The sequence below is a fragment of the Esox lucius genome, chromosome 17 (assembly GCF_011004845.1).
Source record: "Esox lucius isolate fEsoLuc1 chromosome 17, fEsoLuc1.pri, whole genome shotgun sequence".
NCBI lineage: Eukaryota > Metazoa > Chordata > Actinopteri > Esociformes > Esocidae > Esox > Esox lucius.
In genome coordinates this window covers 11,071,899-11,089,915 of record NC_047585.1, presented here as the reverse complement: position 1 = coordinate 11,089,915, position 18,017 = coordinate 11,071,899, and the positions used below count along the sequence as shown (strand labels likewise).

Sequence of the window (18,017 nt, the reverse complement as noted above, 5' to 3'; positions counted from 1 at the left end):
ACTACATTTTTCATGTAACTCCTTATAAGTACCAATTTGAATTGCTTTGAGTCCTAAGCTCAACTCGTTCCAATCATAATAAATGATCATATCATACATCCCCCCTGCCTTCACTTCGTTAAGTCAATGGAAAGTGACACCATGAGTGAATGCAGAACAATGACAAATACGACCACAGGAGGCGCCATCCTGAACCCGCACTGGTGGACATGTGTATACAGGATGGACATGAAAAAATAGAGAATTGGTAGTAGGGATGGATCTAGAATCCATTTGATAAGGAGTTGCATCCTGTATATTCATAAAACAAGTGAAAATTTTAAAAACACAAACATTCCCTAACACAATCAAAGACATGAATGTGCATCACGATCGCTTGTGTGAAGGAATTATAAACCATATAACCTATTAACAAATTTGTCTAACATACAGTGGGGAGAACAAGTATTTTATACAATGCTGATATTGCAGGGTTTCCTACTTACAAAGCATGTAGAGGGCTGTAATTTCTATCATAGGTACATTTCAACTGTGAGAGACGGAATCTAAAACAAAAATCCAGAAAATCACATTATGATTTTTAAATAATTAATTTGCATTTTATTGCATGACATAAGTATTTGATCACCTACAAATCAGTAAGAATTCCGGCTCTCACAGACCTGTTAGTTTTTCTTTAACCCTTTGATGCGTACGATCACACCAGTGTGATCAGGCTAGAGTGGTCCCTGAAGCGTACAATCACACTGGTGTGATTAGAACTTATTGTATAGCAGTGGTTCCCAACCAGGGGTACTAGGACCCCTGGGGGTACTTGGCCTCTCCATAGGGGGTACTTGAAAACACTCATGACACCATAGACTTACTAGTGAAATTAACATGAGGGGTAGTTCAGGGGTACTGAAAGCAGTGCAAAAAAATTTGGGGGGTACAGTAACTGAAAAAGGTTGGGAGACACTGATAAAAACGCACCATTAGCACACCTAGGTACAAGTAACGTAACAATGGCTGGTCAGACTGCGCTGTTATTTACTCACATTTGGCTCAAACAGTGTTTATAACTTTATTTCCTGATTGTAATTGTTTCAAGTTCACACTATGATATTAATCAGGTAGAAAGCATTCAAATCGGGACAAGAAGTGTTACTTATGTACCAAAAGACAGCCAACACTAATACACAAAAACGAATGATATTAGCGACTACTATAAAGCATCTTAACATTTTCTGGAAGAGCTGACAATCGATCAAAACCATAGTAAAAACCTTCCAGAAGTTGCGTTACCCGTTGTGGGCGCCGCTATGCTTTTTATATAGTTTATTCATTTTCAATGCACTGAATTACCGGTTACGCTTTGTTTGCTAGCAGTTAGCTGACATTTGTTAGCTAGCTACAGTTACACATCAACCAGCTTTTGCAGCTCTTTGAATTCGAGTCAACAAGAGAAGCTTGCAATGCTACTGTATGTTCCTTACCTGGCAAGGTGACTGTTCAAATGCTGGAACTCTGAGTGAGTACTGAACTCACGCGCAAAAAAACTCATGCTGGGGGGTCGTTAAGGAATATTTGAAACTCACTCGTGAAAAGGTTAAGAAGCCTTCCTATTCTCCACTCATTACCTGTATTAACTGCACCTGTTTGAACTCGTTATCTGTATAAAAGACACCAGTCCACACACTCAATCAAACAGACTCCAACCTCTCCACAATGGCCAAGACCAGAGAGCTGTGTAAGGACATCAGGGCTAAAATTGTAGACCTGCACAAGGCTGGGATTGGCTACAGGACAATAGGCAAGCAGCTTTGTGAGAAGGCAACAACTGTTGGCGCAATTATTAGAAAAGGGAAGAAGTTCAAGGTGGGGCATCAATGATCATGAGGAAGGTGAGGCCCACAGTCTCAAAGAAAACAATTAGTAACACACTACGCCATCATTGATTAAAATCCTGCAGCGCATGCAAGGTCCCCCTGCTTAAGCCAGCGCATGTCCAGGCCTGTCTGAAGTTTGCCAATGACCATCTAGAGCTTTCCACTCGTCGTGTTTGGAAGAAGAAGAAGGATGAGTACAACCCCTGGAACACCATCCCAACCGTGAAGCATGGAGATGGAAACATCATTCTTTTGGGATGCTTTTCTGCAAATCAATCAATCAATCAAATGTATTTATAAAGCCCTTTTTACAACAGCAGTTGTCACAAAGTGCTTTACAGAGACACCCGGCCTTAAACCCCAAGGAGCAAACAACAGTAGTGTTGAATTTCAGTGGCTAGGAAAAACTCCCTAAGGTCGAATTTTAGGAAGAAACCTAGAGAGGACCCAGGCTCAGAGGGGTGACCAGTCCTCTTCTGGCTGTGCCGGGTGAGATATTAAGAGTCCAATTGGAATAATAAATAAATTTCTCTGGGCTAAATCCAGAGTCTATTTGAATTTAGACTAGGTCAGAAGTATGACCAGGTGGACAAGGACAGGGACAGCAACGGGCCCCCCAAACCAGGTAATCCGCAGGTGTGGACCAGGACCTCATCTCCTTCTAAAATTTAAAACTGGAGGAAACTGAGAAAAGTTAGTAGTACATCCCTCATATCCCCCAGCACAATAATATAGCAGCGTAACACCTTGGAACTGAGACGGGGGGGTCCGGTGACACTGCGGCCCTACCCGGGGGAGGCCCCGGACAGGGCCCAACAGGCAGGAAATCTATCCAACCACATTGCCAGGCATCAACCAAAGGGACACCCACCAACCGCAACCCCCCTGAATGAGGGCTGAGTATTACTAGCGGCGTACAGCCCAATTGCACAAGTGCGCAACAGAGAGTCAACAACAAGCCAGTGACTCTTCCCCCGAAAGGCATTGGAGGGAGGGCATCCCAGTGGCGACGAGAGCCCACCTGGCAAGACAGCAAGGGTGGACAGTATCAAGCCTACTGGTCACCTTCACGCCCCCGGGCCAGGCTACACCTAATTATAAACCGTGCTGTAGAGATGTGTTTTTAGTAGACACTTGAAAGTTTGCACTGAGTTTGCATTTCTAATCTTAATTGGCAGATCATTCCACAGGAGTGGAGCTCTATGAGAAAAGGCCCTGCCGCCAACTGTTTGTTTAGAAATTCTAGGTACAATTAAAAGGCCTGCATCTTGCGATCTAAGTTTACGTTTAGGTATGTATGGCTGGGTCATTTCAGCCAGGTAAGTAGGAGCAAGTCCATGTATTGATTTATAGGTTAAGAGTAAAACCTTAAAATCAGCCCTAACCCTAACAGGCAGCCAATGTAAGGACGCCAGGACAGGAGTAATGTGTTCAAATTTTTTTGTTCTAGTTAGGATTCTAGCAGCCGTGTGCAGCAATAATTGAAGTTTATTTATTAATTTGTCTGGATAACCAGAGAGAAGAGCATTGCAGTAATCTAATCTAGAAGTAACAAAAGCGTGGATTATTTTTTCTGCATCAGTTTTTGATAGAAAGTTTCTCATTTTTGCAATGTTTCGAAGATGAAAATAAGCAACTCTTGAGACATATTTTATAAGTTCCTCAAAGGAGAGGTCAGGGTCAATGGTAACGGCAAGGTTTTTTACAGTTTTTTGGGATACGACCATGCAGCCGTCGAGGTTCACAGTGAGATCTGCTAGCAACGCTCTTTGTTTTTTGGGTCCTAAAAGGAGCATTTCTGTTTTATTTGAGTTTAAGAGCAAGAAATTCTCTGTCATCCACTTCCTAATATCTGAAACGCATGCTTCCAAAATAGCTAATTTAGGGGCTTCTCCATGCTTCATTGAAATATATAATTCTGTGTCATCAGCATAACAGTGAAAGTTAATATTGTGATTTCGGATTACATCGCCCAGAGGGAGCATGTATAGTGAGAACAATAATGGGCCCAGAACCGAGCCTTGAGGAACTCCAAAGCATACCTTTGACTTGTCAGAGGATATGCCATCCACACTAACGAACTGATATCTTTCAGATAAATAAGATTTAAACCAGGCTAGAACATGTCCACGTAGCCCAATATTGGTTTCCAGTCTCTCTAAGAGAAGGGAGTGATCAATAGTGTCAAAAGCAGCACTAAGATCAAGAAGCAGCAGGACGGATGCGGAACCTTTGTCTGAGGCCATTAGAAGGTCATTTGTTACCTTCACGAGTGCAGTCTCAGTACTATGATGGGATCTAAAACCGGACTGGAATATTTCATAAATGTTTTTTGTCTTTAGGAAGGCATTCAGTTGTTGGGAACCACATTTTTCTAAGATTTTTGAGAGGAACGGGAGGTTCGATATTGGCCTATAATTGTTTAATATGTCGGGATCTAGATTTGATTTTTTTAGAAGAGGCTTAATTTCCGCAATTTTTAGTGAGTTTGGTACGCATCCAGAGGAAAGGGAGCAATTTATTATGTTCAGCATTGGCTGACCTAGCACAGGAAATAACTCCTTAAGTAATTTTGTAGGAATCGGGTCTAGCTGAGAGTTTGTGGGTTTAGAACTCATTACAAATTTTGTAAATGTGTCGAGCGATACGGTATCAAAAAATTCAAGTGTCCCCATTGACACCTGGTCAGGGAGGTTCAGGAAATTTTTTGAACAACTGAGATTTTGAGGACCATAACTATTTAAGGAGTCAGTTATTTGTTTTCTAATGGTGACGATCTTTTCATCAAAGTAGTTCATGTATTCATTACAACTAAAGTGAAGACCCACTTCACTTGCTAAGCTTTGCTTTTTTGTTAACTTTGCAACTGTATCAAAGAGAAATTTTGGATTGTTTTTGTTCGCCTCAATCAGGTTGGAGAAATAAGCTGATTGAGCAGACGTGAGTGATTTTCGGTATTGTACTGTACTGTCTATCCAGGCTAGTCTAAATACTCCCAACTTGGTGGAGCGCCACTTTCGCTCCAATTTTCTGGAGGCTTGCTTAAGTGCTCTAGTATTGTCGGTGTACCAGGGAGCAAGTTTCTTGTTGCGTATTTCTTTAGTTTTTAGTGGTGCAACTATGTCTAATGTATTTCGCAGTATTGAGTATAGATCCTCGATTTGATCGTTTACAGATTTAGGAAGCTGGACAGACTCGGCAGGCCCAAGCGTACTGTAAGGGTCTGCTGGGAACGTCTGGCCGAGTCTCCTGTCAGAGAGATCTTTAACTCCCACCTCCGGCAGAGCTTCGACTGGATCCCGAGGGAGGTTGGAGATATTGAGTCCGAGTGGACCATGTTCTCCACCGCCATTGTCGAAGCGGCCGCTCGGAGCTGTGGCCGTAAGGTCTCCGGTGCCTGTCGAGGCGGCAATCCCCGAACCCGGTGGTGGACACCGGAAGTAAGGGATGCCGTCAAGCTGAAGAAGGAGTCCTATCAGGCCTGGTTGGCTTGTGGGACTCCTGAGGCAGCTGACGGGTACCGACAGGCCAAGCGGGCTGCAGCCCGGGTGGTTGTGGAGGCAAAAACTCGGGCCTGGGAGGAGTTCGGTGAGGCCATGGAGAAGGACTATCGGCTGGCCTCGAAGAGATTCTGGCAAACCATCCGGCGCCTCAGGAGAGGGAAACAGTGCCCTACCAACGCTCTTTACAGTAGAGGTGGGCAGCTGTTGACCTCAACTGAGGATGTCGTCGGGCGGTGGAAGGAGTACTTCGAGGATCTCCTCAATCCCGCTGACATGTCTTCCATTGAGGAAGCAGAGGATGAGGGCTCAGTGGTGGACTCGTCCATCACCCGGGCTGAAGTCACAGAGGTGGTCAAGAAACTCCTCGGTGGCAAGGCACCGGGGGTGGATGAGATCCGCCCTGAGTACCTCAAGTCTCTGGATGTTGTGGGGCTGTCTTGGTTGACACGCCTGTGCAACATCGCGTGGCGGTCGGGGACAGTGCCTCTGGGATGGCAGACCGGGGTGGTGGTCCCTCTTTTTAAGAAGGGGGACCGGAGGGTGTGTTCCAACTATAGGGGGATCACACTTCTCAGCCTCCCCGGGAAAGTCTATGCCAGGGTTTCTGGAGAGGAGAATACGGTCCGATAGTAGAACCTCGGATTCAGGAGGAACAGTGTGGTTTTCGTCCGGGCCGTGGAACACTGGACCAGCTCTATACCCTCTACGGGGTGTTGGAGGGTTCATGGGAGTTTTGCCCAACCAATCCACATGTGTTTTGTGGATTTGGAGAAGGCATTTCGACTTGTGTCCTCGCGGCATCTTGTGGAGGGTGCTTGGGGAATATGGGGTCCTGGGTCCTTTGCTAAGGGCTGTCAGGTCCCTATACAACCGAAGCAGGAGCTTGGTCCGCATTGCCGGCAGTAAGTCAGACTTGTTCCCAGTGCATGTTGGGACTCCGGCAGGGCTGCCCTTTGTCACCGGTTCTGTTTGTAATTTTTATGGACAGAATTTCTAGGCGCAGCCAGGGGCCGGAGGGTGTCAGGTTTGGGGACCACACGATTTCGTCTCTGCTCTTTGCAGATGATGTTGTCGTGTGGCCCCTTCTAACCAGGACCTTCAGCATGCACTGGGACGGTTTGCAGCCGAGTGTGAAGCGGTGGGGATGAAAATCAGTACCTCCAAATCCGAGGCCATGGTCCTCAGTCGGAAAAGGGTGGCTTGCCCACTTCAGGTTGGTGGAGAGTGCCTGCCTCAAGTGGAGGAGTTTAAGTATCTAGGGGTCTTGTTCACGAGTGAGGGAAGGATGGAACGGGAGATTGACAGACGGATCGGTGCAGCTTCTGCAGTAATGCAGTCGATGTATCGGTCTGTCGTGGTGAAGAAAGAGCTGAGCCGCAAGGCGAAGCTCTCGATTTACCAGTCAATCTACGTTCCTACTCTCACCTATGGTCATGAGCTTTGGGTCATGACCGAAGGACAAGATCCCGGATACAGGCGGCCGAAATGAGTTTTCTCCGCAGGGTGGCTGGGCGATCCCTTAGAGATAGGGTGAGAAGCTCGGTCACCCGGGAGGAGCTCAGAGTAGAGCCGTTGCTCCTCCACATCGAGAGGGGTCAGCTGAGGTGGCTTGGGCATCTTTTTCGGATGCCTCCGGAACGCCTTCCTGGGAAGGTGTTCCGGTCCCATCCCACCGGGAGGAGACCCCGGGGAAGACCTAGGACACGCTGGAGGGACTATGTCTCCCGGCTGGCCTGGGAACGCCTCGGTGTCCCCCCGGAAGAGCTAGAGGAAGTGTCTGGGGAGAGGGAAGTCTGGGCATCCCTGCTTAGACTGCTGCCCCCCGCGACCCGGCCCCGGATAAGCGGTAGAAGATGGAGTGGAGTATGGAGATTTATTTACTCTGTCATTAATGAGCGAACTAGTAAGAATATCAAGGAATTTATTTGTAGTCCGAGAATTTATAGTACGGATTTTGAAACTCATTGTTTGGGGGGAAGTGGATTTCTTGTTTTAACGGTAAATGTAATAAGACAGTGATCCGATAATCCAGGATTTGGGGGTGAATTATTAGATCTACAATATCTATTTCTCGTGACCGGACTAAATCTAAGGTATGATTTTGGCAATGTGTTGGACCTGAGACATGTTGGATGAAACCCATTGAGTCAATTATGGCTTCAAAGGCTTTTTGAAGAGGATCATTGGAGTTTTCCATATGAATATTGAAATCGGCAAAAATTAGAATACTATCTGCCATGACTACAAGGTTAGACAAGAATTCTGGAAACTCATTGAGGAACAATGTGTATGGCCCGGGGGGCCTATAAATCATTTTACATAGCTACTATTTATCGGCCTGGTCAACTTTCATGAGTAAAACTTCGAAAGAATGAAACTCTGTGATATGTTTGAGAGTAAGTTTATATTTACTGTCATAAATATTAGCGACACCCCCTCCTTTTCGGGACGCACATGGGATATGATCACTAGTATAGCCAGGAGGAGAGGCCTCATTTAAGGCAGTGAATTCATTAGGCTTTAGCCACGTTTCACATAAACCAATAGCATCTAGATTATGATCAGAGATTAATTCATTTACTGCAACTGCCTTTGGAGCAAGAGATCTAATATTCAGGAGTCCCATTTTGAGATGCGAAGTGATACAATTATTTTTATTTTTGACCGAGGTGGAGGAAGGCTTTATCTTAATAAGGTTGTTTTTGTTAGCACTACCTTGTTTAACTTTTCTCAGCCTGTAACGAGTCACAGTGGCAATAGGTAAAGCTGTACTAACTACTCTGGCTATGCTATTGACAGACTCCACTATGCTAGCAGGCTGGCTAACAGCCTGCAGCCTGACCTGCACCCTATCTCATGTTAAAGCTATAGGAGTGAGACTCCTGTCAATGTTCCTAGATAAAAGAAGAGCACCACTCCAGCTAGGATGGAGTCCGTCGCTCCTCAGCAGATCAGGCCTGGCCCTATTTCTGGGAGAGTCCCAAAAAGAAGGCCAGTTATCTACAAACTCTACCTCCTGCGATGGGCAGAACTCCGTTTTCAGCCAGCGATTGAGTTGCGCAAGTCTGCTGTAGAGCTCGTCACCACCCCTAGCTGGGAGGGGGCCAGAGACAATTACTCGATGCCGACACATCTTTCTAGCTAATTTACACGCTGATGCTATGTTCTGCTTTGTAACCTCTGACTGTTTCATCCTAACATCGTTGGTGCCAACGTGGATAACAATATCTCTGTACTCTCTATACTTGCCAGTTTTAGACTTCGCTAGCACCAACCCCAGATTTGCGGCTACGTCAGTGGCTCTGCCCCCCGGTAAACAATGTACGATCGCCGGCTGATTCTTTAGTCTAATACTGCGTGTAATGGAATCGCCAATGACTAAAGTTTTCAGTTTTTCAAGGCCACCGGTAGAACATGCCTGCCGATCATTCCCCTCCGAAGACGGCTCAGGCCTTGACTCCGACTCCAGTGGGGAAAACCTGTTCAAAGTCTCAGTTGGTTTTAGCAACGATTCAGGTTTAACTGGTCGATGGCATTTCTTCCCAGTGACCAAGAGAAAGTTATTGCCCGGCTGCAGGAGCTGTGCCGGGGGACTAACAAAACTATCGTTTCTACCTGGTGGCACTGACGTAGATTTTTCTATTTCTACACTAGCATAATCCTTGCCTGGCATTTGCGTCAGAAGCCGAGCCTCTAACTCTGCTATCTTTAACTTAAGACAAACATTCTCCTCCGTGTTGTTGCTACAACAATTACAGTGATAAGGCATTGTAATGGTACTTAGCCTCAGGTGTTCAGGGGTGAGTAGTTATATTAATTATGTCCAAAAAGAGTCCTGGTGTAGAAAAGTTGGGTAAGAAGTCAACAGATAAATATTGCGTTGGTAAAACTCTGAAATAGAATTTTGACCAATTAGTTTATATTGAGTAAATTCGAAAAAGTTTGGCAGGTAGCCAGGTAGGTAACAGCAAGCGGAGTACAGAACGGCAACAATCCCACAATGCAGTTCGAGCAAAACTTGTGTGTCTGTAACAAGGCCCAACATTCCCCGCAAAGGGGACAGGACAACTGCACCGTATTGAGGGGAGGATGGATGGATGTATCACGAGAACTTGGCCAACAACCTCCTTCCCTCAGTAAGAGCATTGAAGATGGGTCATGGCTGGGTCTTCCAGCATGACAACGACCCGAAACACACAGCCAGGGCAACTAAGGAGGGGCTCCATAAGAAGCATCTCAAGGTCCTGGAGTGGCCTAGCCAGTCTCCAGACCTGAACCCAACAAAAAATCTTTGGAGGGAGCTGAAAGTCTGTATTGCCTAGCGACAGCCCCGAAACCTGAAGGATCTGGAGGTCTGTATGGAATTGGCTATCATGCATTTATAATATCCTGTAGTTTTTGGCACATGCGTTAATAAACAATTGTTTTCCCCCTTGGGGATAAGCTGCGCAACTAAATTATAGGAGTGAAAAACCCCAAACCATGTGCAGGTGTTTTATTTACTGCAACTACCAGGGTGATTGTATTAGCATAGCTACAGGAAACAAATTTAGCTCTGATTTAATGGGAAACAATGGTTGGGGCCATCCTATGGGGTCTGCCCCGCTTCTTGGAACCCATAGCTTCACCCATTTATGTTGAGCCATTAAAAAGGCCAAATAGATTGTTTACAATGTTAATTACATTTTAATTCCCACACATTAAAAATCTGATATGTTCCTCAGACTGTAGCAAGATATGTTATTATTTCAACTTAGCCGATATCCTTCATTAACTGAAGATTTAGAAAACTCCTAAAAATGATGATATTGACAGAAAACAGATATGATATCACTACATCAATGCCCTATTTGTTCATTAGTCAATTTACCATTTTAGAATTTAAACTCCATTAACGAGTATCAGGCATCTGTTTTTAAAAAAAATAGTATTATCTCTGTTATCATTTGTAAATATAAACAAAAAACTATATTATTTAACCAAACTCAATTCAGTGTTTAAAATAGAACATCTAATTTTGTTGTAGGGAGTAAACTCGCTTTAGCTGTATTACCCTCTTTTTTAGGACATTACTATTCTGGATTCAAATTCAGTCCTCATGGGACACGCCGAGTCTCCTTAACGTTAAAGACTATCACCCTGTGAATTCTTCATTCTACCACTCTGCCACACGAAATACAGTTCACCACTGAAACACACTGGTGTCCCACATAAATGAGACGGACTGTCCATACCCTTGGACAGGTTCCGTGTGAGAAAAATCACAGGCTAGATGGGTCGTCATAGGGCTAAAGTCGACTACCAAATGCTTTTTGCAATCTTGACAGTTCGTTATATGGCGTAATGACTCACTGTTCGTCTGTATAACCAAGAACTCCTTCAGTTGCCAGTTAGCTAGTTAGCTCAGAAGTTCCGTCCAGTAGATCTTCAGAAAAATCGATAAGATTATCCATCCGGGTCACGACACCATGCTGTAAGAAATGAACCATTTTGTGTAGTGGTTGAAATAATTATTGCGTATCCGGGTCGTCAAGGGAGAGAGTAATTCAATTATTTATTGTAGCCTTTGAAGGCGATTGTTCATAATGTTTGTGGCTTGATACTCATTCTTACAAACTCAAGCTTATTCAAGCTCAATCAATCTCATCTTAAAGAAACTCAAAGAAAGAGGACAGAATTACTGTAAGCCCATTGGCTACTTACTGTTGCTCTTTGAATGAACGTGACTTCCTGTGTACGGATAAACAGATGTTCTTTTGCATCCATCTAAACATAACAAGCATAAACCTTGACACAGTAGACTAGCTTAGTTTATAAATCAATGTATATAGATTGTTCATCTGTTGGAGATTTCAAACCTGTAATGACAATGACACTGTGAGGCCTGGTTTAGACACTGTAAGTCCTGGTTGCACATGGTGAGGCATGGCTGGGCACAATGATGCCTGAATGGGGACTATGAAGCCTGTTTGGGCTCTACCAAGCCTGGTAGGGCCTGTTGGGCACTGTGGAGCTGGTTGGGCACTGTGATGCCTGGTTGAGCACTGTGAAGCTTCGTTGGGCACTATGAAGCCTGGTCATCTGCTACTAAAATTGACTGGTGCATCTGTTCAATAAGAACGGGACCAAATATTATCACTTGTGCATGTTAAAATAAATGAGTACGGTGCTTACTTTATTAAGGCTTATGGACAAACAAATGGTCGCCAAACACTAGAGAATTATCTTTGTTTAACTACTCAACTATTGATACACCATTTAACAAACTCAAAAAAATTACTGCTGAATCGCTACAGCTACATAAAACATCACTGGCAAATGTACATGCAAATGTAAATAATTCAAATATATTATAGTCCTTATTGCATAAGCAAATGCTTAGCTTATATACATACATGTTTTTTTTGTAAAGTCCATCTAAAATAGAGTGGACTCAACCCAATAACGTGTTAGCTACGTTACATAAGATACCATATAATACTATCGCTTTTTCTTCTTTTTTACTTCATCTGTCTTCTTTAGCTAACATAGTAATATATTCCATAACGTAATTTGCTCAATTGTAATACCTAACATAATTGAAGTATCTTCGTATTTTTATGTAATTCATGATTTTGTCTGTTTTATTTTACATTATTACTAGTTACCAAAGCAAATACTGTAAAGCGAAGCTAGCTAATACTGTAAGGTGCTTGCAACAAGTTAACTCAGTTGAGTCCACAGTGCCCAAGCCCCACCCACCAGCCCACAGCCAAACAATACATAACCCCAAATGCGACAATACATTTTGTTTGTGTCACAGATATTTGAAGATGCAAGTGTTATGGAGTTAGATATCTGTCAAAAGGTTAAGTGTACATGTTGTTAGGATCATAAGAAAATATATTAATGAATTGGTATGATCGTGAAAAAAGTTATATGTCAAACCTGAAACGTAAACGTGACATTAGATCTGTGTAGATAACCAACGCCCTTTTACGACTTTTTACAGGTTAAAGTCTTACTTTACGTCTTCATTCATTTGTTTACAAATTGTTTGTCTATGTACAAACTTATGTCAGTAATCTGGCTTCTGCTAAGATATGACCTGAATTTAGCTCTTCGAGACTGTAAAGCTAGCAACAATAGGTTGGACTATTAGCCCAGTGCTTGCAGTCCATAGATGTTTTTTAACATTCCTCAAGGTAAAATTGTTTGGGGAGTTTGGGGATCTCATCATCTACGCATTAAAAACAGATACGATTCTGTAGTGGACATCACTGCATGGGCTCAGGAACACTTCCGAAAACCATTGTCTCAGAACTTGTCACTGCATCCAAAAGTGCAGGTTAAAGTTAAAACTCTACCATGCAAAGAAGAAACCACATATAAACAAGATCCAAAGAGAGGATTGAGTAGAGCACCTATTCTTAACCATAGGGCCGCGGCCCACACCTGGGCCGCGAGCGCCACCTGGAGGGCCGCAAAAAAGTTTATGTTTTTTACCTGTGGGCCGGGAGGGCCGCAGACCGAACAAGTTATCAATTGAAGACAGCAGAATGACCACTGTTGTAAGACAGCTGCAATACACCATTACACCACTAGTGGCAGTAATGCCTCTGTTAGTTGTTGACTATCACGCGCCAATAAGCAGAAGAAGACACTCAGTCAACCGTAGCCTGTTATGGAAAAGTTAATATGGAGAAGTTTTTAAAGCGGAAAAGTGGAGACCAAAGTCGCGCCAACCCGGCACAAAAGTCAAGATTTTGCCGCAAATACAATCCTGACTTCATTAAGTATGGATTTGTGAATGGAGGTGACGAGGCAGAGCCGAGAGCCCAGTGTGTGGAGTGTGGGCTGATGCTATCCAATGAAGCACTGAAGCCTTCGAAACTAAAGCAGCATCTAGAAACCAAACAAATTATTTATTTAATTTGAAAAATATTTTAGAAACATATTGTTTGTTTTTATTTATTTTTGTTTGTTTTTATTTATTTTTATTGATATACTTTTTCTATATATTTTTTTTTTTGTAAGTAAAATTTCTCAAATAAAATTGTTCTTGATGCAGACTGATTTGTCCCATGAATTGTGTGTTTGGCATCTTGTTGTGTGCAGGTTTACATACACATGAATAATGAACTGATAAACTGCAAGTGAATTTCGTTAAAGTATTGAATACAAATCAAACCACGGGTGAGATCAATAAACCAATACAGTGCTAATATTTGAATGGGCCCTGGGCCACTTTGTATTTTAAAATTTGGGCCCCGATATCAAAAAGGTTAAGAACCCCTGGAGTAGAGGATTGGGTCCAAGGGCTTCAGTCCTAATGAGCCCTTGCTAGAATCCGGCCCTGCCCATGTCCATATGACACAACAAATAAAGAACACACACTAGGAGCTATGCCAAAAATCCCTGAAGAACCAGCCTTAAATTCACTCCTTGGGACAGGCAAGAACATTTTAATTTTCTTAAAAGCTTTCGACGTCTGGCCCATTGATTTCTATTAAACTAAGCAAAGATACAGTTTATGGCTTTCCAGTAGTAGGAGAAATAATCCTGAGATGGGATGTTCTTAAATTGTAATATTCTTGGTAGGTATTTACATGCCTTTTCAAAAGAATACTCTGTGCTTTGAAATATGTTTTGGTAAATTTCTCCATTCTAAAATATCTAATGACATTAAATGATTCATGTAATCAAATCTGCTAAATATTTGTTTACTAAACATATTTTTTTAATGTAAAATAACAAACACCAAGTGACACTTAGAATGTAAACACCCCAAAGTATCAGTGGAATCTTCAAATGTAGAACATTTTAAAAACAGGTGATTAGCTAATCATTTTCTTTACACCCCCCAAGAAAGAGTTTTTAACACTCAAGAGAACACTCTAGTTCTTCCATATATTTATAATCAGCAGTAGTGCCAATGACGTAAACGTGAGTGACACACGTTATACATTATTTGCATTATTAGATAAAGCTAAATCTCCAAAACATGTTGCTGCACCTCTACACATCACAAGTGGACTCCCTTTTCCTATCCCTCAGTACATTCTAAAATACATTCAAAGATATGTTTGCTTTAGAAAAGACAGCTCTCTGATACATTTTTGCATAAACAGGACCTAAGAACAATTGAAGGTGAATAGCCGTAGGTGGACTCACTTGGTGGGAATCTTGACCCGAAGGTAGCGGTCGATGGCGATGGCCATTAGAGACAGGATGGAGCCCTGGGTGATGATGAGGAGCAGACAGGATAGGAAGAGGCAGGTGTAGAACTGAGTCTTGAGCCCCAGGCTGACCACTATAGCCAGGGGGATGACCAGGGCACCTACAGCAATATCCGCCACCGCCAGAGACACAATGAAACAGAACGTAGTGTCTCTCAGAGCCCGGTTCACACAGACAACCAGCACCACCAGCACGTTCCCCAGCACAGAGGCCAGGGCAATGGCTGTCTCCATGGAGATGTACATCATGTCCACATGCTCCTGTAGCTTGATCCCAGGAGAGGAAGACATTCTGATATTGCCGGCGCTCGTATTGGCTCACCTCCAATTTGGAATTTGTTTAAGAGTAATTTAAAGCTTGTTTTTTTTCATTGGCTGGTCCTATGGATGCAACTCATTTTGTTGTGGCCTCTTTCATTTCTTCATGTTTCATCTGAGTTGCTGTTGTTGTGGGATGTGTGGGTTGTTGGTGACCTGGCATTGGCTGAGTGGACCCAATGACTGACTGATGTGCTGACTCCCTGGGTGTCTCGTTCTCTCCTCTTTCCCTGCAATTGCTCTCCCTGAAAAAAGGGGAGGGGCCTCATTCTCTTTGCAGCAGTCTGCAACACCACCTCCTTTCTATCATTCCTCTATAAGGAGTTGCATACCAGCAATGTGTGTGTGGCTGCATGTGTGTCTATTGGAGGGACACTATTATCTTGCAGGTTGGTCTTCCTAAACAAGCATTTGGGATACTGGATCCTATTTGACAGTGTCACTCAAGCAATTAAGATGTCAAGTGCCAAGGTGCTATGGTATGTTTGTTCTACTCAGTCAATGCAGACATGACCTATAAACTTACCCAAGAGGATTTGTAGTAACCAAGACTGCTGTAATCTCTCAAATGTCTTTGCATAAATTATTAAACCTTTGCAGTGTTCAGATTTAAATTTCAGTGTATTAGGCTTCCCATTAGCTTCTTCACATTCAGCACGGACCCACACAAAGCATCAAACATATGAGTACAAAACGTGTAGACATGACAGCATACTATTGATTATATTGTATAAAAATAAATAAGAATAATACATTAACACAGAAAAAACAAACATATATTTATATATAATGTACATATTACAGTTAATTTAGAGCTTTAGGAAGAGGAGGCTCTGTGAAACAAAATGTTTTTAACTTTTTTACTTGAGTAACCCCTAGTGGCTGAGCATTCCACAATGACATAGCTGTATATATAACTAATGAAAATGGTGTGTCAAACACAAAATGATGTACATTATTATTGTGAAAGATCATTTTTTTCACCCTTTCAACTACTTTATTTGTAAATGTATTGTGAAGCTATGAAGTAAATAAAAAAAAAGTAATTTGGAAGTTTTCATATTTTGATATATAATGAATTCCAAACAATAGACCAATCAGCTTCCAAGGCCCAGGCACGCAGTTTTGTGCAACACACTGTCACTATATCAGACATGTCATGTTTTTAATTCTTCCTGAAAAAAAGATAAACACAATATTTTGCTGCTTGCATGGAGCTCAGACTATAGCAACCCCCCGCGCATACCTCCAATTTAGATGGCGTGGTTTACAAGTGGAAATCAAATTTTGATATTGTTCAAATGAGGTAAACTTAATCTTTAATGACCCTTTCTAAACCAATGAACATTTATCAATGACAGCCTTCAACTTGCTCTTTCTGCCTCCACTGGATAGCAGTATAATGCACTCTATGAAGTCATGTCAGACTCATAGTTAACAGCATGTAATGTAATCTCTCATGTAAAAGCCTCCATTATACTTAAATAATATATAAATCAGCAGGACACAAAGAAAGGCAAATCCAATGTTTTATCCAGATTAAACCAACCATTTTTCAGAACCATTTTTTTAAAAATAAATCTCTATAGTCTGAAAAAGTAAATAGCAAAGTAAAGTCAGATCCACAGTGATAAAATTGTAATATAGTATGCATTAATCAATATTACTAGAGAATTGTGCTTACATGACTAACCTTTGATTAACCTTTTTGAGGAGCTTAATGTCACTCATACATAAGGCTTGTGCAAGAACTGACATTTACTAAATGCTGATGTTGCTCCCTATTATTCGCTGGCTTTAAGCAAAAACTTTACTAAGAGTAGAAATGACCAGACGAACTGTCTGATGAACCATCTAGAATAATACAGCTGGGGTTAAGGGTGAAAAAAATTACATATACTTGTTCTTGTTTCATTCACGTGTTTCCTGTTTTCCATGTATGTTGCAGAGTAGAAAAAGGTCAGAGACAGGGCAACCCCAGGTGTCACATTAAAACAGTCTTAGCACATGTGTTACCAATATGAAGGGAGAGAAATAGGACAGGGCAGGACAAGGAAGTATTCAGATTTGTCTACTGAGAAGTATAAAATGTATGTGTTTTTCCAATTGTATCAGAGCTCTCAGAATAAATGCTTAAGACCAGTTCACTGTTTCCAGTGGGTTCTTTTGATTTACAACTAATAAGTCAGAGCCTTACAACCTCTGACTAGTGATTTTGAACCTCTCTGACCAGTTGTCAATGGGGACACTTGAATTTTTTGATACTGTATCGCTCAAAACATTCACTAAATTTATAATGAGTTCTAAACCCACAAATTCCAAAAAAATTACTTAAGGAGTTATTTCTGGTGCTACAGTAGGTCAGCCAATGTTGAACTTAATAAATTGCTCCCTTTTCTTCTGGATGTGTACCAAACTCACTAAAAACAACGAAAATTAAGCCTCTTCTAAAAAAAATCTACTCTGGATCCCGACATATTAAACAATTATAGGCCAATATCGAACCTCCCGTTCCTTTCAAAAATAATTTAAAAATGTGTTTCCCAAGAACTGAATGCCTTCCTGAAGACAAATAACATTTATGAAATGCTCCATTCCAGTTTCAGACCCCATCATAGTACTGAGACTGCACTAATGAAGATAACAAATGAGCTTCTAATGGCCTCAGACAAAGGTTCCGCATCCGTTTTGTTGCTTCTTGATCTTAGTGCTGCTTTTGACACTATTGATCGCTCACTTCTCTTAGAGAGACTGGAAACCCATATTGGGCTATGTGGACATGTTCTAGCCTGGTTTAAAGCTTATTTATCTGAAAGATCAGTTTGTTAGTGTGGATGGCATATCCTCTGACAAGTCAAAGGTATGTTTTGGTGTTCCTCAAGGCTCGGTTCTGGGCCCATTATTGTTCTCACTATATATGTTGCCTCTGGGCGACGTAATCTGGAATCACAATGTCAACTTTCACTGTTATGCTGATGACACACAGTTATATATTTCAATGAAGCATGGAGAAGCCCCAAAATAAGCTACTTTGGAAGCATGCGTTTCAGATATTAGGAAGTGGATGACAGAGAACTTCTTGCTTTTAAACTCAAGAAAAACAGAAATGC

The 18,017-nt window shown here is 42.2% G+C and overlaps 1 protein-coding gene across 1 annotated transcript in view; it reads right to left on the bottom strand.

The window, feature by feature from the left end:
* The window catches only part of LOC105008158 (adenosine receptor A1), a 28,973-nt gene extending 13,952 nt beyond the window's left edge, over positions 1-15,021 (bottom strand). The window contains exon 1 of the mRNA XM_020044454.2: positions 14,525-15,021. Coding sequence (XP_019900013.2) covers positions 14,525-14,880 — 356 coding nt within the window. The 5' untranslated portion in view covers positions 14,881-15,021. The remainder of the gene's footprint in view (positions 1-14,524) is intronic.
* Positions 15,022-18,017: the final 2,996 nt, after the last annotated feature.